This window comes from Suillus subaureus (assembly GCF_016647635.1).
Source record: "Suillus subaureus strain MN1 chromosome Unknown BJ212scaffold_40, whole genome shotgun sequence".
Taxonomy (NCBI): Eukaryota; Fungi; Basidiomycota; class Agaricomycetes; order Boletales; family Suillaceae; genus Suillus; species Suillus subaureus.
This window is the reverse complement of record NW_024538596.1, coordinates 273,668-295,133: the sequence shown is the minus strand read 5'-3', so window position 1 is coordinate 295,133 and position 21,466 is coordinate 273,668. Positions and strand designations below refer to the sequence as shown.

At 47.9% G+C, this 21,466-nt stretch overlaps 6 protein-coding genes across 6 annotated transcripts; 2 read left to right on the top strand and 4 right to left on the bottom strand.

Moving 5' to 3' along the window:
- Positions 1-203: 203 nt before the first annotated feature.
- BJ212DRAFT_1485318 (uncharacterized protein) lies at positions 204-3,620 on the bottom strand (the record flags this gene model as incomplete). Its single annotated transcript, XM_041340962.1, has 11 exons — positions 204-464; positions 516-777; positions 819-1,343; positions 1,392-1,675; positions 1,727-1,922; positions 1,978-2,100; positions 2,148-2,186; positions 2,243-2,377; positions 2,428-2,704; positions 2,756-3,219; positions 3,271-3,620. The coding sequence occupies 11 exons, from the start codon at positions 3,618-3,620 to the stop codon at positions 204-206; spliced, it is 2,916 nt and encodes a 971-aa protein (XP_041188423.1).
- Positions 3,621-5,979: 2,359 nt separating this feature from the next.
- Positions 5,980-8,334, bottom strand: BJ212DRAFT_1485317 (uncharacterized protein; the record flags this gene model as incomplete). The annotated part of the gene is made up of 7 exons (XM_041340961.1): positions 5,980-6,353; positions 6,413-6,498; positions 6,547-7,037; positions 7,098-7,297; positions 7,351-7,868; positions 7,920-8,137; positions 8,197-8,334. The coding sequence occupies 7 exons, from the start codon at positions 8,332-8,334 to the stop codon at positions 5,980-5,982; spliced, it is 2,025 nt and encodes a 674-aa protein (XP_041188422.1).
- A 1,215-nt stretch (positions 8,335-9,549) lies between these two features.
- BJ212DRAFT_1303221 (uncharacterized protein) lies at positions 9,550-11,941 on the top strand (the record flags this gene model as incomplete). The annotated part of the gene is made up of 9 exons (XM_041333388.1): positions 9,550-9,794; positions 9,854-10,033; positions 10,088-10,218; positions 10,271-10,396; positions 10,455-10,799; positions 10,850-10,981; positions 11,036-11,352; positions 11,401-11,451; positions 11,495-11,941. The coding sequence occupies 9 exons, from the start codon at positions 9,550-9,552 to the stop codon at positions 11,939-11,941; spliced, it is 1,974 nt and encodes a 657-aa protein (XP_041188421.1).
- A 1,230-nt stretch (positions 11,942-13,171) lies between these two features.
- On the bottom strand, positions 13,172-15,272 carry BJ212DRAFT_717709 (uncharacterized protein). The gene is made up of 2 exons (XM_041343911.1): positions 14,895-15,272; positions 13,172-14,808 (listed from the first exon to the last, which is right to left on the bottom strand). Exons 1-2 carry the CDS (start codon positions 15,135-15,137, stop codon positions 13,564-13,566), a joined length of 1,488 nt encoding a protein of 495 aa, XP_041188420.1. The 5' UTR covers positions 15,138-15,272; the 3' UTR covers positions 13,172-13,563.
- A 45-nt stretch (positions 15,273-15,317) lies between these two features.
- BJ212DRAFT_1580153 (uncharacterized protein) lies at positions 15,318-16,704 on the top strand (the record flags this gene model as incomplete). Its single annotated transcript, XM_041342274.1, has 9 exons — positions 15,318-15,412; positions 15,470-15,476; positions 15,531-15,590; positions 15,645-15,828; positions 15,880-15,903; positions 15,956-16,009; positions 16,066-16,090; positions 16,155-16,468; positions 16,519-16,704. The coding sequence occupies exons 1-9, from the start codon at positions 15,349-15,351 to the stop codon at positions 16,702-16,704; spliced, it is 918 nt and encodes a 305-aa protein (XP_041188419.1). The 5' UTR covers positions 15,318-15,348.
- Positions 16,705-17,354: 650 nt separating this feature from the next.
- Positions 17,355-21,375, bottom strand: BJ212DRAFT_1449160 (uncharacterized protein; the record flags this gene model as incomplete). The annotated part of the gene is made up of 18 exons (XM_041338654.1): positions 17,355-17,574; positions 17,637-17,895; positions 17,951-18,119; positions 18,172-18,295; positions 18,342-18,584; positions 18,668-18,774; positions 18,830-19,008; positions 19,061-19,129; positions 19,182-19,603; positions 19,659-19,824; positions 19,877-20,027; positions 20,074-20,163; positions 20,216-20,337; positions 20,391-20,549; positions 20,602-20,657; positions 20,847-21,007; positions 21,054-21,220; positions 21,279-21,375. The coding sequence occupies 18 exons, from the start codon at positions 21,373-21,375 to the stop codon at positions 17,355-17,357; spliced, it is 2,961 nt and encodes a 986-aa protein (XP_041188418.1).
- Positions 21,376-21,466: the final 91 nt, after the last annotated feature.

Below are 21,466 nucleotides of genomic sequence, written 5' to 3'. Positions count from 1 at the left end.
TACGTTCTAAGAGTCAAGCTTTCAAGCTTCAAGCCTGCTCCAGTGGAGCGCGGTAGTACCTAACGTCGACGCGAATTGCTTCCGTAGGATCAACTTGAAACGCTTCATGCTTATAATATGTAGAAGGGTACAAAAAACAACATTATCATATTCCACTTTTGTCGTACATATTCCAATCTTTATTTCCTCTCTGCACCGCCTCATCAGTGATCTTGTGTGACTGCTTGCTCCAATTCTGTCCGCTTAACTGCCGCCAATCTTTCATCTTCCTGCCGTTGGGGTAACTTTGACCACGGCTTAGATCCAAGTTGGTTCACATCTATAGTCGCGAGTTGCTTCTCTAATAGACGGCGGAGGCCCTGGCCGTAACGCGCGAGGCGCGGTAGAATGGATACGAACTGCAGTGCCTGAAGAGGGTCTCTGATATCGTAGTGTCGGACATTACGCTCCATGACGTAGATTTGCTATATCACTGGTTAGTTCCTTCGCAAGTGGTGAACAGAGGCAACACATACACTGTTCGCCTTCCATGCCATTGTGATCGCACCAAGCATGCCATTAACAACCAGTCCAAATACAGGCTGGTCTGTGATACCGAGTTCGGAAAGGAAGGTAACTGCAGAGACCAGGTAGGTCTTCATCTGGTTCATGGCTGTCGAAATTGCGGATTCGTCCCTTTTCTTGTACTCAGCCAACAACACTGGGAGTAGTAAATCCCTTCTGCTAGGTTCGTCACAGGATATATTCTTGGGAAGTATTGTTTCTTTTTCTGTGTCGCTTGATTGACATCAGGATGATAAAGAAACAGATTATGCAACTTGTTTCGATGGGATTCCGATACACGAGAAGAGGAGGGGACCTGAAGCGATCTGCCGGGTGTGGTCTTTTGGCTGTGTCCGACATTCTTTCCAATCTGGGATGAAGGTTCCCCCACGCTCGTATCAGACTTCTCCAGCTGTAGATCCTGAACTAGCATGAAAGATTTCATCAACTTTTCTTGCTCGTCAATACTAGATATGCGCTGGAGTATTGCAGCAGCAATGCCAGAACATGGAATGACAAGGATGGCATCACATTTTGCAGTACCCGGATCCTTAGAGGAGTGATACGCAATCACCTCAGCGAAATTCCCTTTCTCAAGGCGACATGCAAGATCTTCAGAAAACTGAATTGCTTGGTGTCGCGCTGCCACAGCCTGCTCCCAGCTACCTGTGGTGGGGACGAGAGACCTTTGTTGTTTGTGACAAAGGCTCTCGTAGGCATCAGCAACGTCTTGTGCTCGTGTCGCAAAGGAAGAATCATCGGCAGCAAGATTGCGAGCCAAGTTCAGCTGTCGCTCTAGCCTAAACAAATAGTTAGAATGAAGATGGCCTGACATATGAACCACGCACAACACATCCCGTTGGTCGAGAACAGGTCGGAAGAAGTTGAGAAGCAAAGCATCCCATTCGTGACGCCGATCGGCTTCATTAGCGCCATGCAACTTTGCGACATCATCACACTGGCGAGCACCTTGTACAGCATGCAATAGTATGGAAATGCGGCATGAAATAAACTCGACATCCTCCGATGAGGGAACATTGATTGTACTGGACTGACAGTTGGGACCGCCGTTCGTGTTGCATAGTTCTTTTCTAATGCCCAATACAGAGCTATCTGCCTCGGCTTTCAAGAGCTGCACGCGATGTGATGAGAAATAGTAGCAAGAGCAATCCTGCAAACTCACTATGGTCTTGATGTCGTCCGACCAGGTAAACGCCGTCATTTGATCATAGGTTTCAATCATTGCGTTAATTCCGGTCGTATTTGCTAGTTCCTCTGAGAGGACCGGGATCCGACCAACAGTGAACGCATGGCGTTCAAACAACCAATTGGACATTGTCACACCATCCTTAAGGCCAGTATCAGACAAAGCGGCAAATCTGGAGACGAAAAATGGTCATTGAACGGTAGTCAGCCGAGAAGGGGGCTCCATACTGCGAGTTTGGATATGGGCTGGATGCACGCGATGAGGTCGAACTCTTAACCTCAGGTAGTGGTTGTAGCGATGAACTGGTCCTCTTGGAAGAGTTTAAGGACCGTGGTTGCGACCCTCTTCCTCTACAGGTAAAATAAAGTTATGAATGGAGTAACTGAAACGAACTTACCGTCCTTTCACTTTCGTCTTGCGAGTATCTTGGGGCAGCCTAAGGTTTCAAGTTAGTTGTGTATTGATAAGCGTAACACGGGTTGAATTATTGACCGAATGTTTGTATCATGAAGTTGTTCATCCTCGACGATGGTATGAAGCAAGGGAGAACTCATGGTCTCATATGATACAAGCGTGGTATCCAAGAGCGGGGACGGGGTACGAGGAGTAGATGAGGATGATGCCTCACTAAACGACTGTCAAGATTCGAACTTTTCATTAAAAATAAAAACTCGTACCTAGAACTCGTCTGCACGTGCACCTGGTAGGTCCAGGACGCCACTCGTTCGTCGAATTGTCCCCCAAGCTGAGTTTCAAAGTCGGGTAAATCGGATCTCCAGTGAAACGGGGTCAAAGAATCGACTGCTTCTATTGATATGGCGTCTTCGATATCTTGAAAATGAGTGCGCAAACCCAAAATAAATTGTGCGAGGCTGATGGCAGAACAGGTGTCAGTGAAGTCAAACACCCCCATCAAGGGATCTAAGCAGGCATCTGCTGCTAAAGCGAGGTGCACTGTAGGCTTCAGGGAGGGTCAACGTGGAAAAATATGCATTGATTTCGGACTTGCCATGTGGCCTTCCTCTGCCTGATCGGAGTCGAGCCACCCGAAGATGGCCGTGGCAATCGTATCTGTGCTGGAACAGCACAGGCCGACCACAGGTTGACGGATCCCCCATACACGTCTCTGGTACAGAGTGCTGCAAAGTAGGGGAACAATATTACAGGAGTCTGCAACTAGTAAGACTGGTACCACAGCGGAAAGGCGTCTGCCTCGGCCCGGAAGCATGTGCGCTTGCAAGGGCAGGTCGAGTGAGTCAATTGAACCATCGTACAAGTCAGAGTCTGCGGAATACATCAATTCATCCTTGTCTTCCTCGTTTCGCGAGCTGGTCCTGGATCTGTCTGAATGAGTTCTAGGCGCAGAAAAGATAGCATGTGCAGCAAGAAGAGTCGCATGTCCGTCAATAAGATTTGACGGCTGACTCGCCACGTTCTGAACCCGTGGCATAATGAATGGTGCATCTTCACTGTAGGGATATTGGAATCTTGGTTCGATGCATGACGAACATGTCACTTACAGAATTAAAACATCTGGGGACAGCGTGTTTGCTAGTGCATGGAGAAGCTGAGACCAAAGAGGAACAGTAGATCTCTCGCCACCATAGTGAGGAAGCTCAGCAAGTGCATTTAACCCTGCAGCTGTTGAGTGAATCAAGACCTGGAAATCCTTTGCATTGTATGATTCCGGTGCAGGTGCTTCATGGGAAACGAGTGGCTCTGAGAACGTCGAGGATGACGCACTGGCAAGGTGCTCGTTACTTGGCCTGTCGGGACAGTGGAACGGCGACAACAAGGAAGCAATACCGCGCACTGGTTCAGGCCAGCCTGTAGGTTGGGTCACGTAGTGTACAACCTCGCCGAAAGCCATTACAAGTCAAGCGGTGTAGACTGGCGAAGCACGATGGTTAGATGTACGCATGTGCTACTTAATACTAGTTCAGATCGAAGAACAATGATCGACTGAATCCAAGTTAGTCATTATGCGGTCACGTGCGTGATTCTGTACGCGTTTTCTCCAGGCACGTTTTACCAGTATGCTTTCACGGTGTATATGCTCTTCAACTACCAGCGTAATCTCGCTGAGGTGGCTTACGAATCACCCATCGGCGGTATTTGCAGATGGCCTATGAAAAGGACGGATCGTGTTATTCAGCTTCCACTTAGGTTAGCTTGATTAGCACGTCGAAGACATCCATCTGCTGTTTGATTGAATGAGGTATGTTCTGAGCATTCATTGGACTCTCATGAATGATGTACGGAGCTTGACATATTGCAAAACTGTGACATTTGCTACCCCCTCCGGATCCGCTCGTGGCCATCGACAATGGACACCAGTATCAAGATTTCTTACGCAGTTTTCAGCCAAGCCCCGAGCGTTAATAAGGAAGCGACAAGGCGTCTCTCGGTTTCTATGAGAGTATATTATCCGGTGAGCTTGCAAGGGTAAGTCTAGGGTATAGCACGGGTATGGGCCACACCGCGGGTATGGGGGTCACGGGTATGGCGGGTACGGGTACGGTGTCGAGATGTGCTACCCGTGGCCATACCGTACCCGTCAGCACGGTATACGGGTATGTTCACGGGTAGCTGCGCTATCTCCGAATGTTCTCTGCGGTGCTATATGTTGGACATGACAAGGATTCGCCACTCACTACGATCCTTATTTTTCGGAGGGTCGTAAGTCAAAGGTTCAGGTACATCACTCCCCTCTGTCTCCGTGCCTCACCACTAAAAGTAGCTGAATGAATCATAGTGATCATCAGCTATACCCAAGTTGGAGACCGAGGCAGCGAAAATGAAGACGTCTTTCTGAGCCAATCCGGAGGAAATTTCCGAGTGAGCTGCGATGAAGGGTATTGAAGGGATGATCAAACAAGCGGAGTCGCCCAATAATGTATGGAGATATGCCTGAGCTCCAATCTTCTGCAGGACCATGCATTAACTCTGCGAGCTCTCGATTCCAATCCTTCTTTTAGATGCAAAACTATCGCATCCCTCGACGCGCATCATATTCGCTATTATCTGAAGAACGATCACCTTATCGTTATCCGTGTGAGCACACTATCTTACGCATGATAGGCTCTTTTGTCTGACGTTTTGCATTATCAATAGACTGACGACATGTTCCCTTTCAGGACGTCTTGCCCTAGCGCAGCCTCCGCTGGGCTTGGCTTGAGCAGAGATGATGTAGCTAGAGTCGCACGGATGGGCATGGTTGCTGCATTTTTGAGACCTCGTGACTGAAATAGAGCTCAGCCCCGAGCACGACATCAAATTTAGATGGTATGGATCCCGGCTCTAGAGTACTGGTCGTGATCACAAAGCAGGGCGGCACATAGCCTCGATGTGCTCGTCAGTACGAGAAGTGAAGACGATATGTTTAATGCATGATCGCTCCACCCGTGAATTGTAGCGATCCAGGAGACATTTTGAAGATATCCGGCTTGCGACTCGGAGTGCGTTGCTCCTCGATCGATGCGGTGTGATTCGTGAACCACTATGGACATACGTCTTTTGGGATTGCGGCAATGCACAACATGCCCCAGGGTTGAAATTAACGTTGCAGGCTTGCTGGAAATTCGTGAATGCGCCAAAGATGACGTGGACTGGAATTCTTGTTGGTTTGATTCAGGCACAAAAAATCAGCGTGCCGGGAGTCCACGGCGCCCAGCGAGCCTGTCCTTCTGCTGTTCTTCGTGTCTATCGTGACCTGTAACATTGGTCAAACGTACGTTGAGCGTATTTCCTCAGTCCTAGTAGCGTGGGTGCGTGCAGTGCTGATCTTTTGTTGGAAAACAGTTGTATTGATATCTACTAACACGAGAATTTAAGCTAAAATACTCTCCGACGAGAATGAGTGAGAATTCGTAAATCGGACAAAATTGACCCAAGAAAAACTGACGACTACCATCCATCTATTCGATTGGTTTACCTACCGCAGACAAGGCGCAGACGGGGAATTGACTCAGGTATCGGAAACCAGAAAACCGTGCGGTGACACGTAAAGAAAATCACTGTGAAGGTTTGCTGAGCGCAGCCCAGCTCGTGGTGTTTTTGAATGCCTGTAGAAAACCATTAATATCTGATTCGGATTCCTCGGAATTGGGCTGCCCGTCTCTATCAGAAAGCCATTCAAGGCCAAGATAGTATCGAGCGTTGGCTTCCTTTTCAAGCACTACAAAACACTCCACAAGGAACTTCCACATAAGTGATTTGATGTGAGGGGATCAGTATTCTTTGAGATTATTCAGAAGGTATAGCTTAAGCATGTCACATGTCACTGCGCCAGAAGTGGCCCAATCATCCAGCCGACGCGATTTCACTGGTAGAAGGGCTCCATTCTCGTAACGCAAGGAAATCCGGGCGAAGCACCAAATAAACGACTCCAGATCATGACGATATAGGTATTTGACTTCACCTCGCTGACCCTGTATGGAGAGAAGCTCGAGCGCCATGAACGGTATTGTTCCCATGCGCTCATTGCCTCGATGACCCTGGTCATCCGCCAACGATGATAGATCGTAGTCGTTTAAGACACCTATCAGCTTGCCAGGGCTGACGTCTCGATGAAATACTTCTTCCTTCCACAAAGTAACGTAGCCTGCATACTATGTCAACGAAGAGCTTCATAAATGCGATGAAAATACGTGCATTGGATACATTGATACCACACGTCGAAAAGCTCCTTGTTGTGAAGCTTCGTGATGGGTTGGAGCTTGTGGAATACAAGGATATAGAGCACGCGACTACCGGTAGTGAGTTCCGGAACACCGAGTGCTCATCGGATGGCGGACGTGAGATTCATAAACGTGTGGTGCCAGAGCAGCTCAGGGATATGGTCTTTTACGGTACTGTGCACCTTGGCGATCTCCTTGGCCTTGTCCAAAATTTTCGGCTCGCTAGTACAATTCACCTCGCCCCAAAAGATCTTAACCACCACCCCATCCTGGATGTTTATGTATTTCTTCGCGAGCGCTTCGCTAGTGACAAGGACTACATTGGTGGCGCGTCCTTGCAGTCCGTAGTGCGTCACGCGTTCGTCGTGGTTGATATGAAGCAGCAGATCCACATCTCCAAGTTCCTCATTCTTGGTTCTGAATTGATGGCAGCGTTTACCCTCAACTTGAACCGGGAGGAAGTCCTTGTTTCGGTCCCAATCATTAAGCTCGAATCGTTGTAAAGCATACAACAACGCCATGAATCGTGGGAGATCTTGAATGAAGTTGATGCCCGAGCTTTGAATGGTGCCCTGCCGATCATAATACCAGATCCAGATCACATCGGTCTAAAAAAGCGGTAGTAAGAGTGTGACCAATATCGACAGGTGAACGAACCCACCGATGACGTTAATATTAATTAGAAAATTGACAGCAAAATTGGCCGCAAACATTTCAGCAGCGTACAGACCGGTCTGAACGGTCACATCTGGCTCATCAGGGTTGATCCTGGATTTTTTTGCGGCGGATTCCAAAGTGTCCGTGGCCTCGCGCTTGGAGCTGGACCCGCCCTGGGAAGGCTGGGCAGCAGTAAGGCCGGAAGATAGGACTGTAGCTCGGTCGTTTTAGTTTGATCTTGGAACAAAAAATACAATCACTTACGAGAAGTGTCGGACGCAGGTTGTGTTGCTGGGGCCGAGTCTCCAGCCTTAAGATGATCTACCGGCAGATATTCTGGCTTTGTAGGAACATAGTCGTTCACTTTATATGAAGAGTGCGGCGGTTTGATCTGTTTCTTCCTGCCTGTCTTTCTCTTGAACTCGATGCAAGCTAGAACATCTGTCCAAGGGAGTGGCGCCGCTGACTTTGCCATTGCATTCTTGACCATGTGAGCCTTGCGCTTCTCGTCGTCTTTCTGGTTACTCTTATTGCCGCTCTTCTCATCCTCGAAGGGAGCGCATGCGCTGTTCAAAGGAAGAATCACGCAGTCGGGCTTCCAAGTTGATTTTTCGGTCCGGTGATTTTGGTACGTGGGCATATCGTTCTGCTGACAGATAATGTCCACGGCGGGGACAGGAGTACGCATCCCGTCAACCTTGATCTCTTCAAGGCAAACGAGCGCGATGTCGGTGGCCTCTATAAAAGGGCCGTAGAAGTTGTTTTCTGCTCCTGGACGTACGCTTGCAATCATTGTAAGCATGAAAACGTCCGATCAGCGATGGAGCACTCACTATTTTTTCAGGGCTGTCTCGACGGCTGAAGAGTATATACCTCCAGCAAAGACCTGTCCGTTGCAGACCGGCAGAGCTGTCTTCAGGCACTTTTTCAGAATCTCAGGATGTTTATTCTCCGAAGCGCAAGAAGCACGCTGCAGGGGGGCTTGTAGCATGGCATCTGCTTTGCACTGTTTGGCGTGCTCGACGTCCCGCTGAATCCATGGGCCGACTTCCTTAACCCTTGATGGAACGTTAGGTGCTACTCAATAAAACAAGAAAGGTGTGCACTGACACCGACCAGGCCGATGTTCTCGCTGATGACGGCAGCCCCACGGCAGTTTTGGGTGGATTCTATCCAACTAGTACCATGGGATGGTGTATTGGCGTGTGGCGGGGTAGACGATGTGCCTGTCTCGCCGGCATGGGACATGACCGTGACGCTAGGTGTTGTCATTACGCTGAGTATTGTGAGCAGAACTGGTGAAGTGGAGAAACCAAGAGGACAAGAAACAATGACTTGTTTTATAGTTGACCATGAATCATAAATGACATTGGCGTGAATATGGTTGTAAATGTGGCGGTTGCTGGCCGTGGACCTTTGTACACCCATAGAATCAAGCAATTCGGCTCCGACGACGCATTCCAATCAACACGCACACGTGACCCTGACTTGAGCGTAGAGCTGAGCACCATGATCGTTTGAAGAGGGATTACATAAGATTCGGTGGGTGCAAGGGGAAATTCTCTGAAACGACTAGAGGTGGTATCCCAACGTCCTGAACTGCGGTCGTCGGAACCGCGCCCTATACGAATCACGTCGATGGCACAGCAACTTCATATAGGGGATAATGAATTCCAAGCGCCTGGCCAGAACATCACCGGATCCGGGACAATAGCGTCTGCGCCGATTCGTTGAGCTGTTATACTCAGATCTAGTCTCGTAGTCACATAGGGTGGCTTCTATCGAGCCCTAGTTTTCAATCAATGTGATCTTCGTGTTCCAACCTGAACGGTAATGAAAGCGCTGAAAGCTTACCCACTTAAGCTTCAATAAACGTACTGTGGGAAAGTGGTCTAACTTACCATCAGAGCATGACATGCAGCGGCGGCCCTTCAATACATGGAACTTCCGTCAACTCGCATGCCCTCTCCTTCCTCTTGAAGGTCGAAGGATGTTCTAAACTCACCGCGCGCTGCGGGTGCGATTTGTTACAGGTATTGGAAATTAAGCATATTTCTCCAGGGCCAGTGAGCTTCTTCGAAGTGCCTATAGCGCTTTGGAAATGTGATTTCTTAGTAAAAGCACACTGGGCAGGCAAGTCATCGTATATGTATGCTGCTACTATCTATGAATCCAAACCTTTCACAGAATCACAGGGAAAGGTTACATTTCCAGCATCCTTGACACCAAGTTCGCCTTCAAGTTCCCGAAAAATTTAAACGACACGATGTGTCTGTATCTACTCGCCATGATGCTATAGAGAGTAGCTGTGTTACTGATGATATTCATTGCGTACCATCTCGGGCATACGCAGTATCAATTCGGGTCACGGGTTCCGCGCTGTGTCAGTGGCGTGCATGCAGCAAGGCTCGTGTTCCATCAAGTATCTAAGTCAAAATATAATATTTATATCCGAGTGACAGCATGGTTTCTGCATCCACGCCTCCTCCTGCGATGTTTCAGGTTCCCCCCAACTTTGTGCGCTTCACAATTATTATCAGTATCCAGATGGTTATCCTGACATTTGGATACGGATTCCTTGGTGCAGTTGCCTACTTTCAGTACCTTGCTCCATCCGATGCAGTCTGCGAGTTAATGAGGAGCTATCCTGGAGAAGCAACAATGATCGTTACATTGATAGCAACTGTGCTATCAGTCACCGCTGCCACGTCTGTCTACCTATTACTCTCTGAATGATCATTCAGTGAGATCTGATTTTTTTTACCAGTCTTTTCACGGTTTCGGTCAAAGAGGCACTAAGACATCGAATGTGGAAGCCCATTTCTCTAATTCACCTGAGCACTGGTGTCGCTTTGGCACAGGGCTCTCACATTCTGAAACATCGATATATAGGATTGACCTTTTTGACACTGTTCATCTTTGGGATGCTGAGGCTCTTAACGGCTGGGTGTGTCTTCTTTGGAAGCATTGTCGAGATCATCTCATTTGAATGCGGTCATAGGTGGACAACTCTTTTGACACCGACCTACTTCATGTGGCCAGTACAGCTGAATGGATCCGAACTTGACATAACTGGAAGCGCGTTTGCCACCTTGCTCCGCGAAGAATTCGTAGCAAGTGGTCTCACAGACAGTATGTATCTCTACTCGAGTTAACGAGTGGCTTGACAAATGGAATCACCAAGTACAGGACAATGCTTTCGAAATTCTCGACATCGGTGCAATGCTCAGTGGAGTTGCTGCTGCAGGGTATACCTTTGGTATTCCCAGGACATTCAATTTCAATGGCGTAAAATATGATGTATCTACTCGTAGGTTCAGATTCTCAAGTCACTTGAAGCTGTTTTGCGATGATGTGTCGTGTCCTAGAGGGGATTGTGCCCACTATCGAGGATTATTCCGGCTCAGATGGAGTTCCGGGTATCAACGGTACTCGTCTTGGGTTTGCTGGTGGAAATGTCACGGTCAACACAGGAATCGTACCCGGATCACACCCCAGCGTGCCTATTCCTCAAGGCTTCAGCAGGAACTATTCCATGTCGCAACAAGGGTTAACAGCCAATGTCAGCTGCCGGGCCATTGACTCGAGTCAAACGCAGTACATTTGGGACACGAACAACTCTTACGTCATCTATGCCAATGCAGCTGCTTCAAGTTGGAACAACTCCATCACCGGTCTCCGCTTGTGGAATATCGGTGCAAACTGTGGTACCAGTAAGTCTGGATCTTGGATATCATTTCTCAAGTTCACTGACAGCTTCTAGATACGCTGATAACGTACGAATATGTGACCATGGTCGATGCAAATGGAAATACGAGCTCATCAGGGAGTGGCTTTCTTCCGTCTATTGTGTGTCCAGGACCAATGAATATGAACCAAACTTATACAAGCTTCGGTGAGCCTTTGAAATTTGTACGTTTAGAGTCATTGACTGAATCTATTCCTGTAGCCATTCTTACACAAGGGTTTTTCAAGTATGGGTTCCTTAAAGCAAGCGTGTGCGAAGTTGCTCCCCTGTTGACCACAGTCCGCGCCGATTATTCCGATGAAGAAATTTCTGCAGAGGTCACATCATCCACTCCTTTCCAGCCAGAGAATGCCGAGCTACTGTCATTTATCGCTTCAGTTGCCAGGTTTCAGTCGATCAACTCGCAAGGGCTTACGAGCAGCACAATTGGGGATACCTTGTATTCCATCTATTCCTCGACCAGTAACGAATCCATCGATAATGACAATCTCAACAACACACAGGTCTACTTTGAGCTCGTCAGTTTCATGTCATACACTCTTGATCCACCTCTTATGACATTGTAGGAGGATTACTGGCGTGGTGTTGTTGAATTTTCTGCCACTGTGAGGTTGCTGGTCCGCTCAACATGGTCCAAATTGACCTAGCATCATTTCACAGTTCCTTCGCTCCGGGTTTATGGCCACAGGTAGCTTCCCCAATGATGAGATCCCGAACAACCTCTCTTCCCAAGTCACTGGGACCATGTTCGTATCGACGATAGGCTGGACTCGCTGGCCTAAGAATTCGCCGACATATCTGCTCGCTACACTTCCGCTCACCATTATCACCATCCTCACTTTATTCTCCGCGTCGTACTGTATTCTGGAGGCTTGGAAAGAGCATCACGGATATCGCGGTCACCGCAGGGCCCACTTCGACGTGTCAAACACTCTTCATCTCATTATGGCATGCTCTGCTGGGAGTCTCGTACTCGAAGATTTCGGCAAGGGGGGTATTATCAACAACGAGGGCGTGAAGGTGCAGCTGAAGGAGAATGGTAACAAGAAGATGTTTGTGACAGCCGATCAACCGTATTCGGTGGTGTCGAAGGGGGAGCATGCATGATTTTAGGTATTATTGCGTTATGGCAGTTCTTTCTTAATTTGTACACTCATTCTTACTCCCGTCTACATAACATAAGGCACTCCAGTGAGGGGGGTAAATATCGAGACATGACTATCGACACCACTCTCGTACATACTCATCCTTTTCTTTTACATACGCAATCACTCCTAGCTACACGCCTCATACACGTTCTCCTTTGATTCTCCGTCTCAATTAGCGTATTGATACCTCTCCCCGTCGAATATCCTCCTCCGTCTTTGCCATTCAATATCAAGTCTCGTTCTCATTCCTAGTCCGAGCCTCTTCGTTCTTGAGAGTAAATGCAAGGCTGACAATGAGTTCGACTGGGAACGACAGATCGAAATAGAAATAAGACAGCGAGACGATGGGTTTCTGAAACGTTGGGAAGAATACATATTATGTAACTTGATTCGACGACGTTGTACACTCTACTCGTGGCCTGCCAGTGCACAACACGACTATGTCAAAAGATATTAAAAAAACGAGGCGTTACATAAAAGTACAAGAGTATTGAATCGTCTATTTAAAGGAAATGAAAAGGATGAGCCTTTCTGCATGTTTCGGATGCGAAAAGTGAAGCTCTTCGCCGATCGATGAAACGTGTTCGTCTGAAGCATTGGACAATTTTGTCAGGAGCGTAGAGAACATGGCAATTATGTTTCGGCTCCCCTTCTGCTTATCGATAATCACGTGACACATTATTGCTAACCCTAACTCAATGTTATTATTGTTATATCCAAAATGTTCTACCCACGCCCAGTGACCCAGTCCTAGCCTCAATTTCCTCGGATCTCCTCTCCGCCTCCACCCTTCACTAGCACTCTCAATAGCACCCAACTGTAGGCTCTCTTGACGAGTGACCCACGCCTACGTCTGCATTCGCGTAGAACAACCCCAACTACATATCCACAGCTAGCGAACACAGACTCATCCAGCTCGCGCCGCTCCACCAATATCCGTCGTCATCAGTCCAATAGGGAAGTGCAAATACGTTGGGCTTACTTCTTCAAAGAGGGAGGGCCGTACTCGCTGATTCAGCTGTCGTGCGCGCTGTTTTAGCATGATGCACGGATGGGACAGCGGGGGGATGACCAGAACAACGTATCCAGTGCCGGGAGTGTTACGACTTGCACTTTTTGATCTCCTGCTTCCGTGTTCAGAGTAGTTTTGACCGTCCCTTCACATTCAGCTTATGAACGCAGTTTCAGTCAATAATAGCTTGCAATACCATGGGTCACTATGGTCCGCACCCAATCAAGGATTGACATGATTGCAAGTTCATTAGTGTCTTGCACTGCACGCCAGGTATCGATCCGCATGCGAGAACAAGTATGTCAATACTCCTGGTTCTTATAGCATCTTTCTGAATACTAGCTTACGATGGCTCAGTTGAACTACTTGATCAGATCATACAACCATCGAAAATATTGACGTAAAGTACAAATGTTTGATATATGCCCCTCGAAAATCAAAGAGTACAACAGATTGACTGAGTCCAGATAACATGTCTTGACAGTCAGCCTTGTTCATTCTGGGCCCCAACTTCCTCATTCTAACCATGGAAGTATCTGACGCTAACAATTCCTGAACATGAGCGTACCCTAACTCACGTCTGATGCTACTCGTGTGATATAGCGGCCAGCCGCCGAGGACGGATTATTTCTAAGGAGTTCGAGATGCCTGTTGACGTTGTGCCACACTCGTGTGATACTGCCGCTTGCATATATAACTCGGTCGACGGCAGGAAGCATGGAGAAAACGATGCGAGCAACAGTTTCAACATTCACATCCTCGAGCTCAGACGAGCCTAAGGTCAAATTTTTCAGGGAGGTATGTTGGAATGACTCGGCTTCAGGATCGATGTCGATATTCCGAGCGTCGACTGTTATTTCTATGTCTTGCAAGTGTGGACATAGACGAAGCGCCGCGAACAACCCGCCGAATGTAACGGTAGGTGGACAAAGATGCCAATCCACTAGTGATAGGGAGCGAATATGCGGCCAGCTTTTCATGGCCTCAAAAAGAAGGTCGTTGTCGAGATAGATGGAGTAATGAGCAGATAGTTTCAGTGTTCGCAGTTGCTTAAAGCAAACAAACTGTCTAATGGCCGTCAAAGGGTCGCTTGAGTGTTCCTGAATTCTATCGCGGGAAGAAATGTTGATGTGTTCAAGGGTTTGGGATGCTTTGCACTGTGACAGTGCACGGAAAAGCTGCTCAGCCCCTTCCCAACCTAAAACACGGACATGCATCTCGAACTCCTTCAGCGAGGGGAATTCGAAATGTTGCATGATTGTGACAACGGCTGCCACTTGTATTCCACGGAAGGAAAGAGTTGTGAGGTTGAGGAAAGTTGCAAAATTAAGATTGTCCAAGGGGTGATGAATCATGCGCGATGCGAAAATCTTCACCTCGAGAAGGGTGGGGATGGAGGAGAGGTGCATCCATGCTGCCGAGTCGAGCGGCGACGGACATTGCAGATGTCTGAGCCTCGTGCATGAACGAACAGTTTCAGACAGCTGCGCCATGTCACTATTCCCCAGGATGGTAAATTCCTCCAGAACAGCACAGCGCGTTCCAAAATATCTCAAATCTGGATGGAATTCCGATACATAACAACGGCGCAGTGTTGGGGACAGGAAAAAGCGAAAGTCTCCTGTATTCGTGCGTTGAACCATCCAGGATAACGACAGCAGTCCTGGGAACACGCATGGCTCGATGGGGAGGGCGGTCAGAAGGTGAAAATAAGTGTTGGCTGATATAGTCATATTGCGCACGCGGGCGGAATGACGCAAAAATTCATGGAGCTCGTGCTCGGCTAATGGGTCAACGCCCTGGGACCAGGAATGCTGTGTTTAGATGCTCGATCAGCGAACGAACGAATAAGCAGAACGGACACAGAATGATGGGCTTGCTTTCAATAACCCGCACTGACCTTGGACTTGGGATTATATATCACTGGATGTAGCCTGGTCACACAGCCAAACAGTGGTCTTAAACCAGGTATGTTAGCCCAAAGCAAATCCATCGCAAGCTCGTGGAAGGTTGTGCATGTCCGGGCAAGCGATGCAAGGGATTTTTGTGTCAGGGAATGAGTCCAGCCGCCTACGCTCCGGAATTGATCTAAATTGATGAATATCTGCACAAGGATTTCTGAGACAGACAAAGCACGATGCATTATAAATGCTACGTCGATAGAGGAGGTGTATGACAATAAATGATGCACGTGCTATGCAGTTGATCGCTTCCTGGAAATCAATAAATATTGTTTGTCGTTAAGGCTAGCGGAGATCTGAATCCGAAGACCGCGATGCTGTAACCTCCTATCATTGAACTGCTATTTACTAAGCCCCAGCTCATGAGTTCTGTTCTGTTCACCTCCGGCGAAAATGGCACTTCCATCCGTCAATCGCATGTTCATAGTCGCAGCTTGGTTAGAGTCTGTACTCTATGGTATGCATCCCTTTGCTGGGCAGCGTAGTGATTTAATGCTGATAATACGCCTGACAGGAGTCAAGTGAGTTCGTGGTTGGAGAAAGAGAAAGGCCACTATGCTTATTTTCATCAACAGCTGCGTGCTTTTTGGCATATGCATGTATGCCCTGTTTAGCCGGCACAAACCGTTGTATTGGTTCGTATAATTACTTTCTAAATCATTCGCCGGCATTTAATATTTTTGGATCAGGATCAATGCACTTTCATGCATTTTCCACATTTCAATCGCGACAGCACACAGCATCATCTCCCTTTTTTACTCTCTTCAGGCCTTCACAAATCCTGCTATAATATCTGTCCCCGACGGAACTATCATATACTTGCTCAGTAACGTAGCCTTGACGAAGACGATGGGGGGATTGTTTCTTCTAAACGTGGACATCATATTTTTGTCACGAATCGCGTCTCATTTTTAATATTTTCAGTCGCTCGCTCTAAACTTACTGCTAGTGAGTAACTATTGGCTTGTGGAGGCATCGAACCTAACACTCGCAACAACAGATCTGGAGGCTTTATGTGGTTTGGAATCATAAGCGGATTTTTGCTTTGGTCATGGTAAGAGATCTGATTTATCTACTCCTTGCGCTTTTTACGAGCTGCGATACTGCTAGCTAATTCTAGAAGCTGTATGGATCGGTAGGCTTGTTAACTTAAGTTAGCTTTCAGATCAAGCACTCACATTATCTGTCTCCCCTATCAGCAACTGGTGTTGCAAACTGGGCCATGGTGATAACCGGCCATACCTTCACGAATGCTGCCTTGGCTTTGGGGCAAGCTAGTTGCGCATTGGATCTTGTTCTTACTATCGGTGTCACGTCCGGAATCGCTTATCGTCTTTGGCGGGCGGGCCGAGATATATCTACTTTAACTGGCCACAATTCCTACAAAGCTGCCATATATACTGTCATCGAGTCTGGTGCGATTTATACCAGTAGCATCGTGGTATTGTGCGCTCTGTACCAGTCCGGCAGCCCGGCTTTCGGCGTGGCAATTAATGTTGCTACCCAGATTTCTGTGGGCACTTTTCGCTGCTTCTTCTAATTACTAGTCTCACATTTTTCTAGACCTTGACTCCTCTTTTTCTCATCGCCAGTGTTGTCCTTGGCCTGATGCACAGAGAAAGTGCATATTACGAGACATCAACATCTGCTGAGCCCGCTTTCACTCGACCAATCCAAGTCATGATCACCCAAGAGACCCGAACCCATCCTATAAACACTGGGAAGAGTGAGAGTATACACGATGCATAGCAACATTGGCTATGAGCATCGCACGGGTTCAATTCCTTCTATCGAGGGAGGGAGGGTAAAATCAGGGATTTTGCAGTGATTCATGCTGCACCTGCGTTGGGAACTGAGGAATTCAGGTGAAGATCATCCAGTGACTCCAGGAAGGACTAACGACCCTTGAACACACACTCGACGACGTTTGGCCATACAAGTGCTGCCTTCCGATTTTTACCGTCATGCCACGCCGGGCATTACTGCACTTGCCCCACGCACTTTTTGCGAGTTCCGGAGGTTTGGCGGTCGCTGCAGCACTGATTTTGGATTGCTACCCTCCATACTGAGATGGGCAGTAGCTGATTGGACTGTTCTGGCGTTCGAGACTAGGCACCGTAATTGGAGTAGACACGAATATGAATGGTTGTCAACTCGAGTCCGAAGCTTAGCCTATCAATTACGTCATGTCAGAACCACAAGGATTGTTTCAGAAACCTTAGGGCACTGCATTGAAACGAGGCGTATTTAGATGCTCACATATCAGCAATCCCGGGTCTCCACGGAGTAGGCATGTACGAATGAAAATAGTACATTCTAGTATTTGGCATCACGTCAGACCCAGACTTCAGAGTAAACCAGGTGAGCGAGGACTTCAACTCATACGATTACAATTACAATTACAACGCCCTCGAATCCACGGGGTTGACAAGTGTCATCTTGACCCGCCCTCTCTGAGTATTCTTATCTTTCTCAACCTCGATCCTCACAGTCACCTTGTCGAAAACAGATATCGTCACATCCGGTCGCCCAACATCAGATGAAGGGACGCTGATGGTGTAGTTCTCCGCGTCAAACTGAGTGTCCCGCTTGAACATCACCAGACCCTCAAGTCCAAGCCTGAGGAACAGTAAGTCAGTTTCTGATGCCGTCTTCAATAGTTGACCATGAATGGAACTTACTTGGACACGAACACCCCAAGACCATTCCGGAATGTCCTAATGACGAAAGCATCCTCGGTCACCTCTTTTTCCCTCTCATTTCGACCTTTAAGGGCCAATCCAACATAGAATTCGACACTGGCGCGACCCGCCATCTGTGCCATCCGGTGACGCCTGTTAACAACTTCCATGATGCGCTCAACGTGCATTTTGGAGTGAAGAGATGGATGCAGCGGTGTATAACCAATAGCAGCAGCGAGCTGGCGGTGCACAAGGATATCTGAGAAATGCGATCATGAATACAAAGAAAGTGGAGTGTTATAAGGGCCACATACCTGCGTAGCGACGAATAGGACTGGTAAAATGTGTATAAATTGGGCTTGCAAGACCGTAGTGCCCGAACGTATCTCGAGAGACACTGCCGGAGCTGAAATATTCCGCAGACAGCATACATCTCGTCGCCATGATGCGCACTAATGTGTTGAAAGCAGGTTCTTTGGGATCCTATGGTAGTGAACAATCAACAGGGTCGTACAAATGACTGAGAACAACGCACTAAGCATTTGTCAAGGGAATCTGCTAATGCGCCCGAGCTGGAAACGTCGAGTTTCAGTCCCTTTCGCTTTTGTAAGATATCTTGCAGTTTCTCAAAGTTTGTAGGTGGCGGCGGCAGATGCCGTCTGTGAAAGGTTGAGAAAGTGCAAGCAGCAGACAGGCGACGCATACCTCAGTACCGATGTTTGCGGGAAAGATTCTTGAGTCTTTCTCGCTACACTGGTATTGGCTAGCAACATGAATTCTTCAACCAGAGAGTTCGTCTCATGTAACGCCTTTTGTTCCACATCTACCGGATCGGATGACTCAGAACTGTCAAGGTGAATTTTGACCTCAGGCGATGCGAGGTTGAGCGCGCCAGCCGCCATCCGCTTGGCTTTCAGCTTCTGCGCAAGGGAGTTCAGTAGTCGGATGCTTTGCGTGAGGTTGTCATTTAAGTTTTCTACAGTCAAATCGTCAACTTTGTAGGAAAGTAGGTCGAGAGATATCTCGCTTACGGGTCATCTTTTCGAAGTTGCGCCTCTCCGTACTCGAATGCAGCTTTGGATGCGATAACTGATTTTGTGAAACGGACGTCTACTATTTCAGCATCTACGGTCATTTCCTATAATAAGTTTAGTCAAATACCGCAGTAAGCATATCATAGGAACTTGTCTGACCCAGATGACTGAGAATGCTAATCGCTCAACATGTGGTCTGAGGGAGCACAGGTTCGTACCAAGAAGCGCGGGTAACATGTCGATGCGCTTGTCAACAAGGTAGACCGTAGACCCACGTGCAGCAGCCTCGTTATCCATCGCAGTCTCCGGGTGGACAAAGTGAGACACATCCGCAATATCTGTTGACCATCATGAGAGTAAACTTAAAGAACAGAAAAATGTAAAACTTACGAACGCCAGCTTCGATGTTACCATTCGTCAGACGACGTGCATGCAAGGCATCATCGATATCCTGACAGCCTAAGCAAGAAGTCAGTATACCTGTTTTACGCAGTTGTCCGACAAGCATTACCTGGGGGATCTATACTGCAGATAATGAGATCTCTCAAGTCCGCGCGGTCTCTCCATTCCGGAATCGCTGCACTCTTAGGCGGGACAACCCATTGCTCGCCTTCTGGCGGTAGACAGTCGAGAATAGCCTTTCCGAAGGGCCTATATGGCACCTCAAACTCCAACAAGAGACTCTCTTGCTCGGCCTCTTTGCTTTCCGCCTTTCCAAGCGTACGAACAAAATGACCCTCCGGATAACGAGAAGTAATTTCCCACCGGTCGATTGTTACTAATATTTTATTTCCAATGAGTGACGGTGCCTGGCGCGTACGTAGCCGGATGCGAGGGAGAAGTCTCGAGACTGGAGTAGCAAACACTGTTTGAAGCCCGAGTGATGTAGCATTGCTTGAGGTGAGACTTGTAGAGTCGATGTGACAAACATATCTGTGTTAAAAGCACGTATGAACCTGCCAAATGCAAAAGTAGGAGAGGAACATACGCTCTCCAGTTGCGCTTAATGATGCCGACCACTCGGCCGGTCGGTTGCTTCTCTGTAGGAGCCTTTTTCGCATGTTCAGCGCGAAGAGCCTTAGATTCATGCTCATGAACCATCAGGTCGTCGCCCTCTTCTTCTGAGTCCTCCGCGTCATCGTTTTTGAGTGTTGCTTGAGAAGAAAAATTAGCATTCAGTTGGTCAATCTAACTAAGCTGGCTTACCTTCCTGGTCGATCACCTCGTCAGTCGGTGCTTTCCATTCTCTTTCGTCGAATACTTCAACCACCACGACATCCCCCTGAACCGCTCGGTTCATATTCTCCCTGCCCATTAGAAGGACAGGTTTCGTGAAGGCAGGGACAGGAACGGTACCCTGAAAGAAATTAACACTGGCATGAGCAGAGGTATTCGTCGCAAACCTCGAGGTAGTTAAATTGATTTGCATTGAAATGACCTTGATGGAGTTGACCAGCTTTGACTCCCGCTACGAGGGTGGACATAGGAAGATACTGCGAAGCACGGTATAAGTGTCAAGAAATCGCAAAGCCATATTCACCGCACGTCAGCATAGAGCGCAGTACGCCCTGCCACAGCTCTGGTGGGTTCCACTTCGTCTGAGCCAGTCGCCGAAAGTAGATCGAGAAGTTGATCTGAGTTTTTCATGCCATCCACATAACTGCGCACTTCAGGGCATCTTTGAGAAAGCGAGGCAAAGTGTATATCGGACAATACATACCTGAAATGCATGGGATTTTCTCCCTCTCTGCTTTTTGGCGGTTTGCGAAGTCATCTGTAATTAGTACAACCTTGGGCAGCGCTAACTTTGGTTGACCTCGGATCGGAGGGTGTGCCAGTGTTAGATGCGCATTGTACCACTCTGCAGCTTTCCTAATACCTATGTAATTCCTATCGATATACCCAAAGATGCAGATCTGAGTATCACCGACCTCGATCATTCCGGTCATTCGGCGTCTCGTCGTCTTCTCGCACGATGGCAGTCTCTCTATGACACGTATATCAGTAACGAGGGAAATTTGTAACACTCAATGAGAACGCCAAGATTTAAAGATAGCATGGAACACGACTTCAAGATCAAAGGCTAGGTTCAGAACAGGAGGTGGTGAAGCAACATATTGTTAACCGCGACAGAGCGAAACTCGACGATATGAGGGGTTTGGTGGAGACTACTCACGACCTGAACTCATTGTAAAACACCCATACTTTCCGCTCGTCAGTTGTTGTGAGAGCCTTGAGGCGACTATACAAGGGTAATGACCGATGACGAACTTCCTCCATGACGGTTTGTAGGATGATGATGGGGGGTGTGAAGTAATTGGATTCGATCAAGTCCATCTGTAAGATATCAGCGCCGTACATGAACTCGTACTCATATGCATACCTGTGCAAGAAATACATTAGTATCGGGCAGGATATAGTGCCCAGTGGGGAAATCTTTGTGGGTGGTGTCCCCAGAACGCGAAAGGATAGTCTGCGCTGTCGTGTTACATGCCCTACAGCCGTCAATACCACAAGAAATATCGTCTCGGAGATACCGTTCGCGTAGAACTAAGGGGAAACACAACCTTGAACAGATGAAGCACTATTTAAATAAGATGAAAGGTACCTTTAATGACTTTTCCTCGGGCAGTCTTTTTGAAGAACATCCGCTGGGTTATAACAGCTTCTTCCCTCGGTCGCTTGAGAATCGTAATCTCAGGCATGTTGGATGAAGTTCGGGACTTCAGAAGGAGCAAGATTTAGATTCTGTATTACACTGGCCAAATATTTCGTACAACATCACGTGAGTCTGAA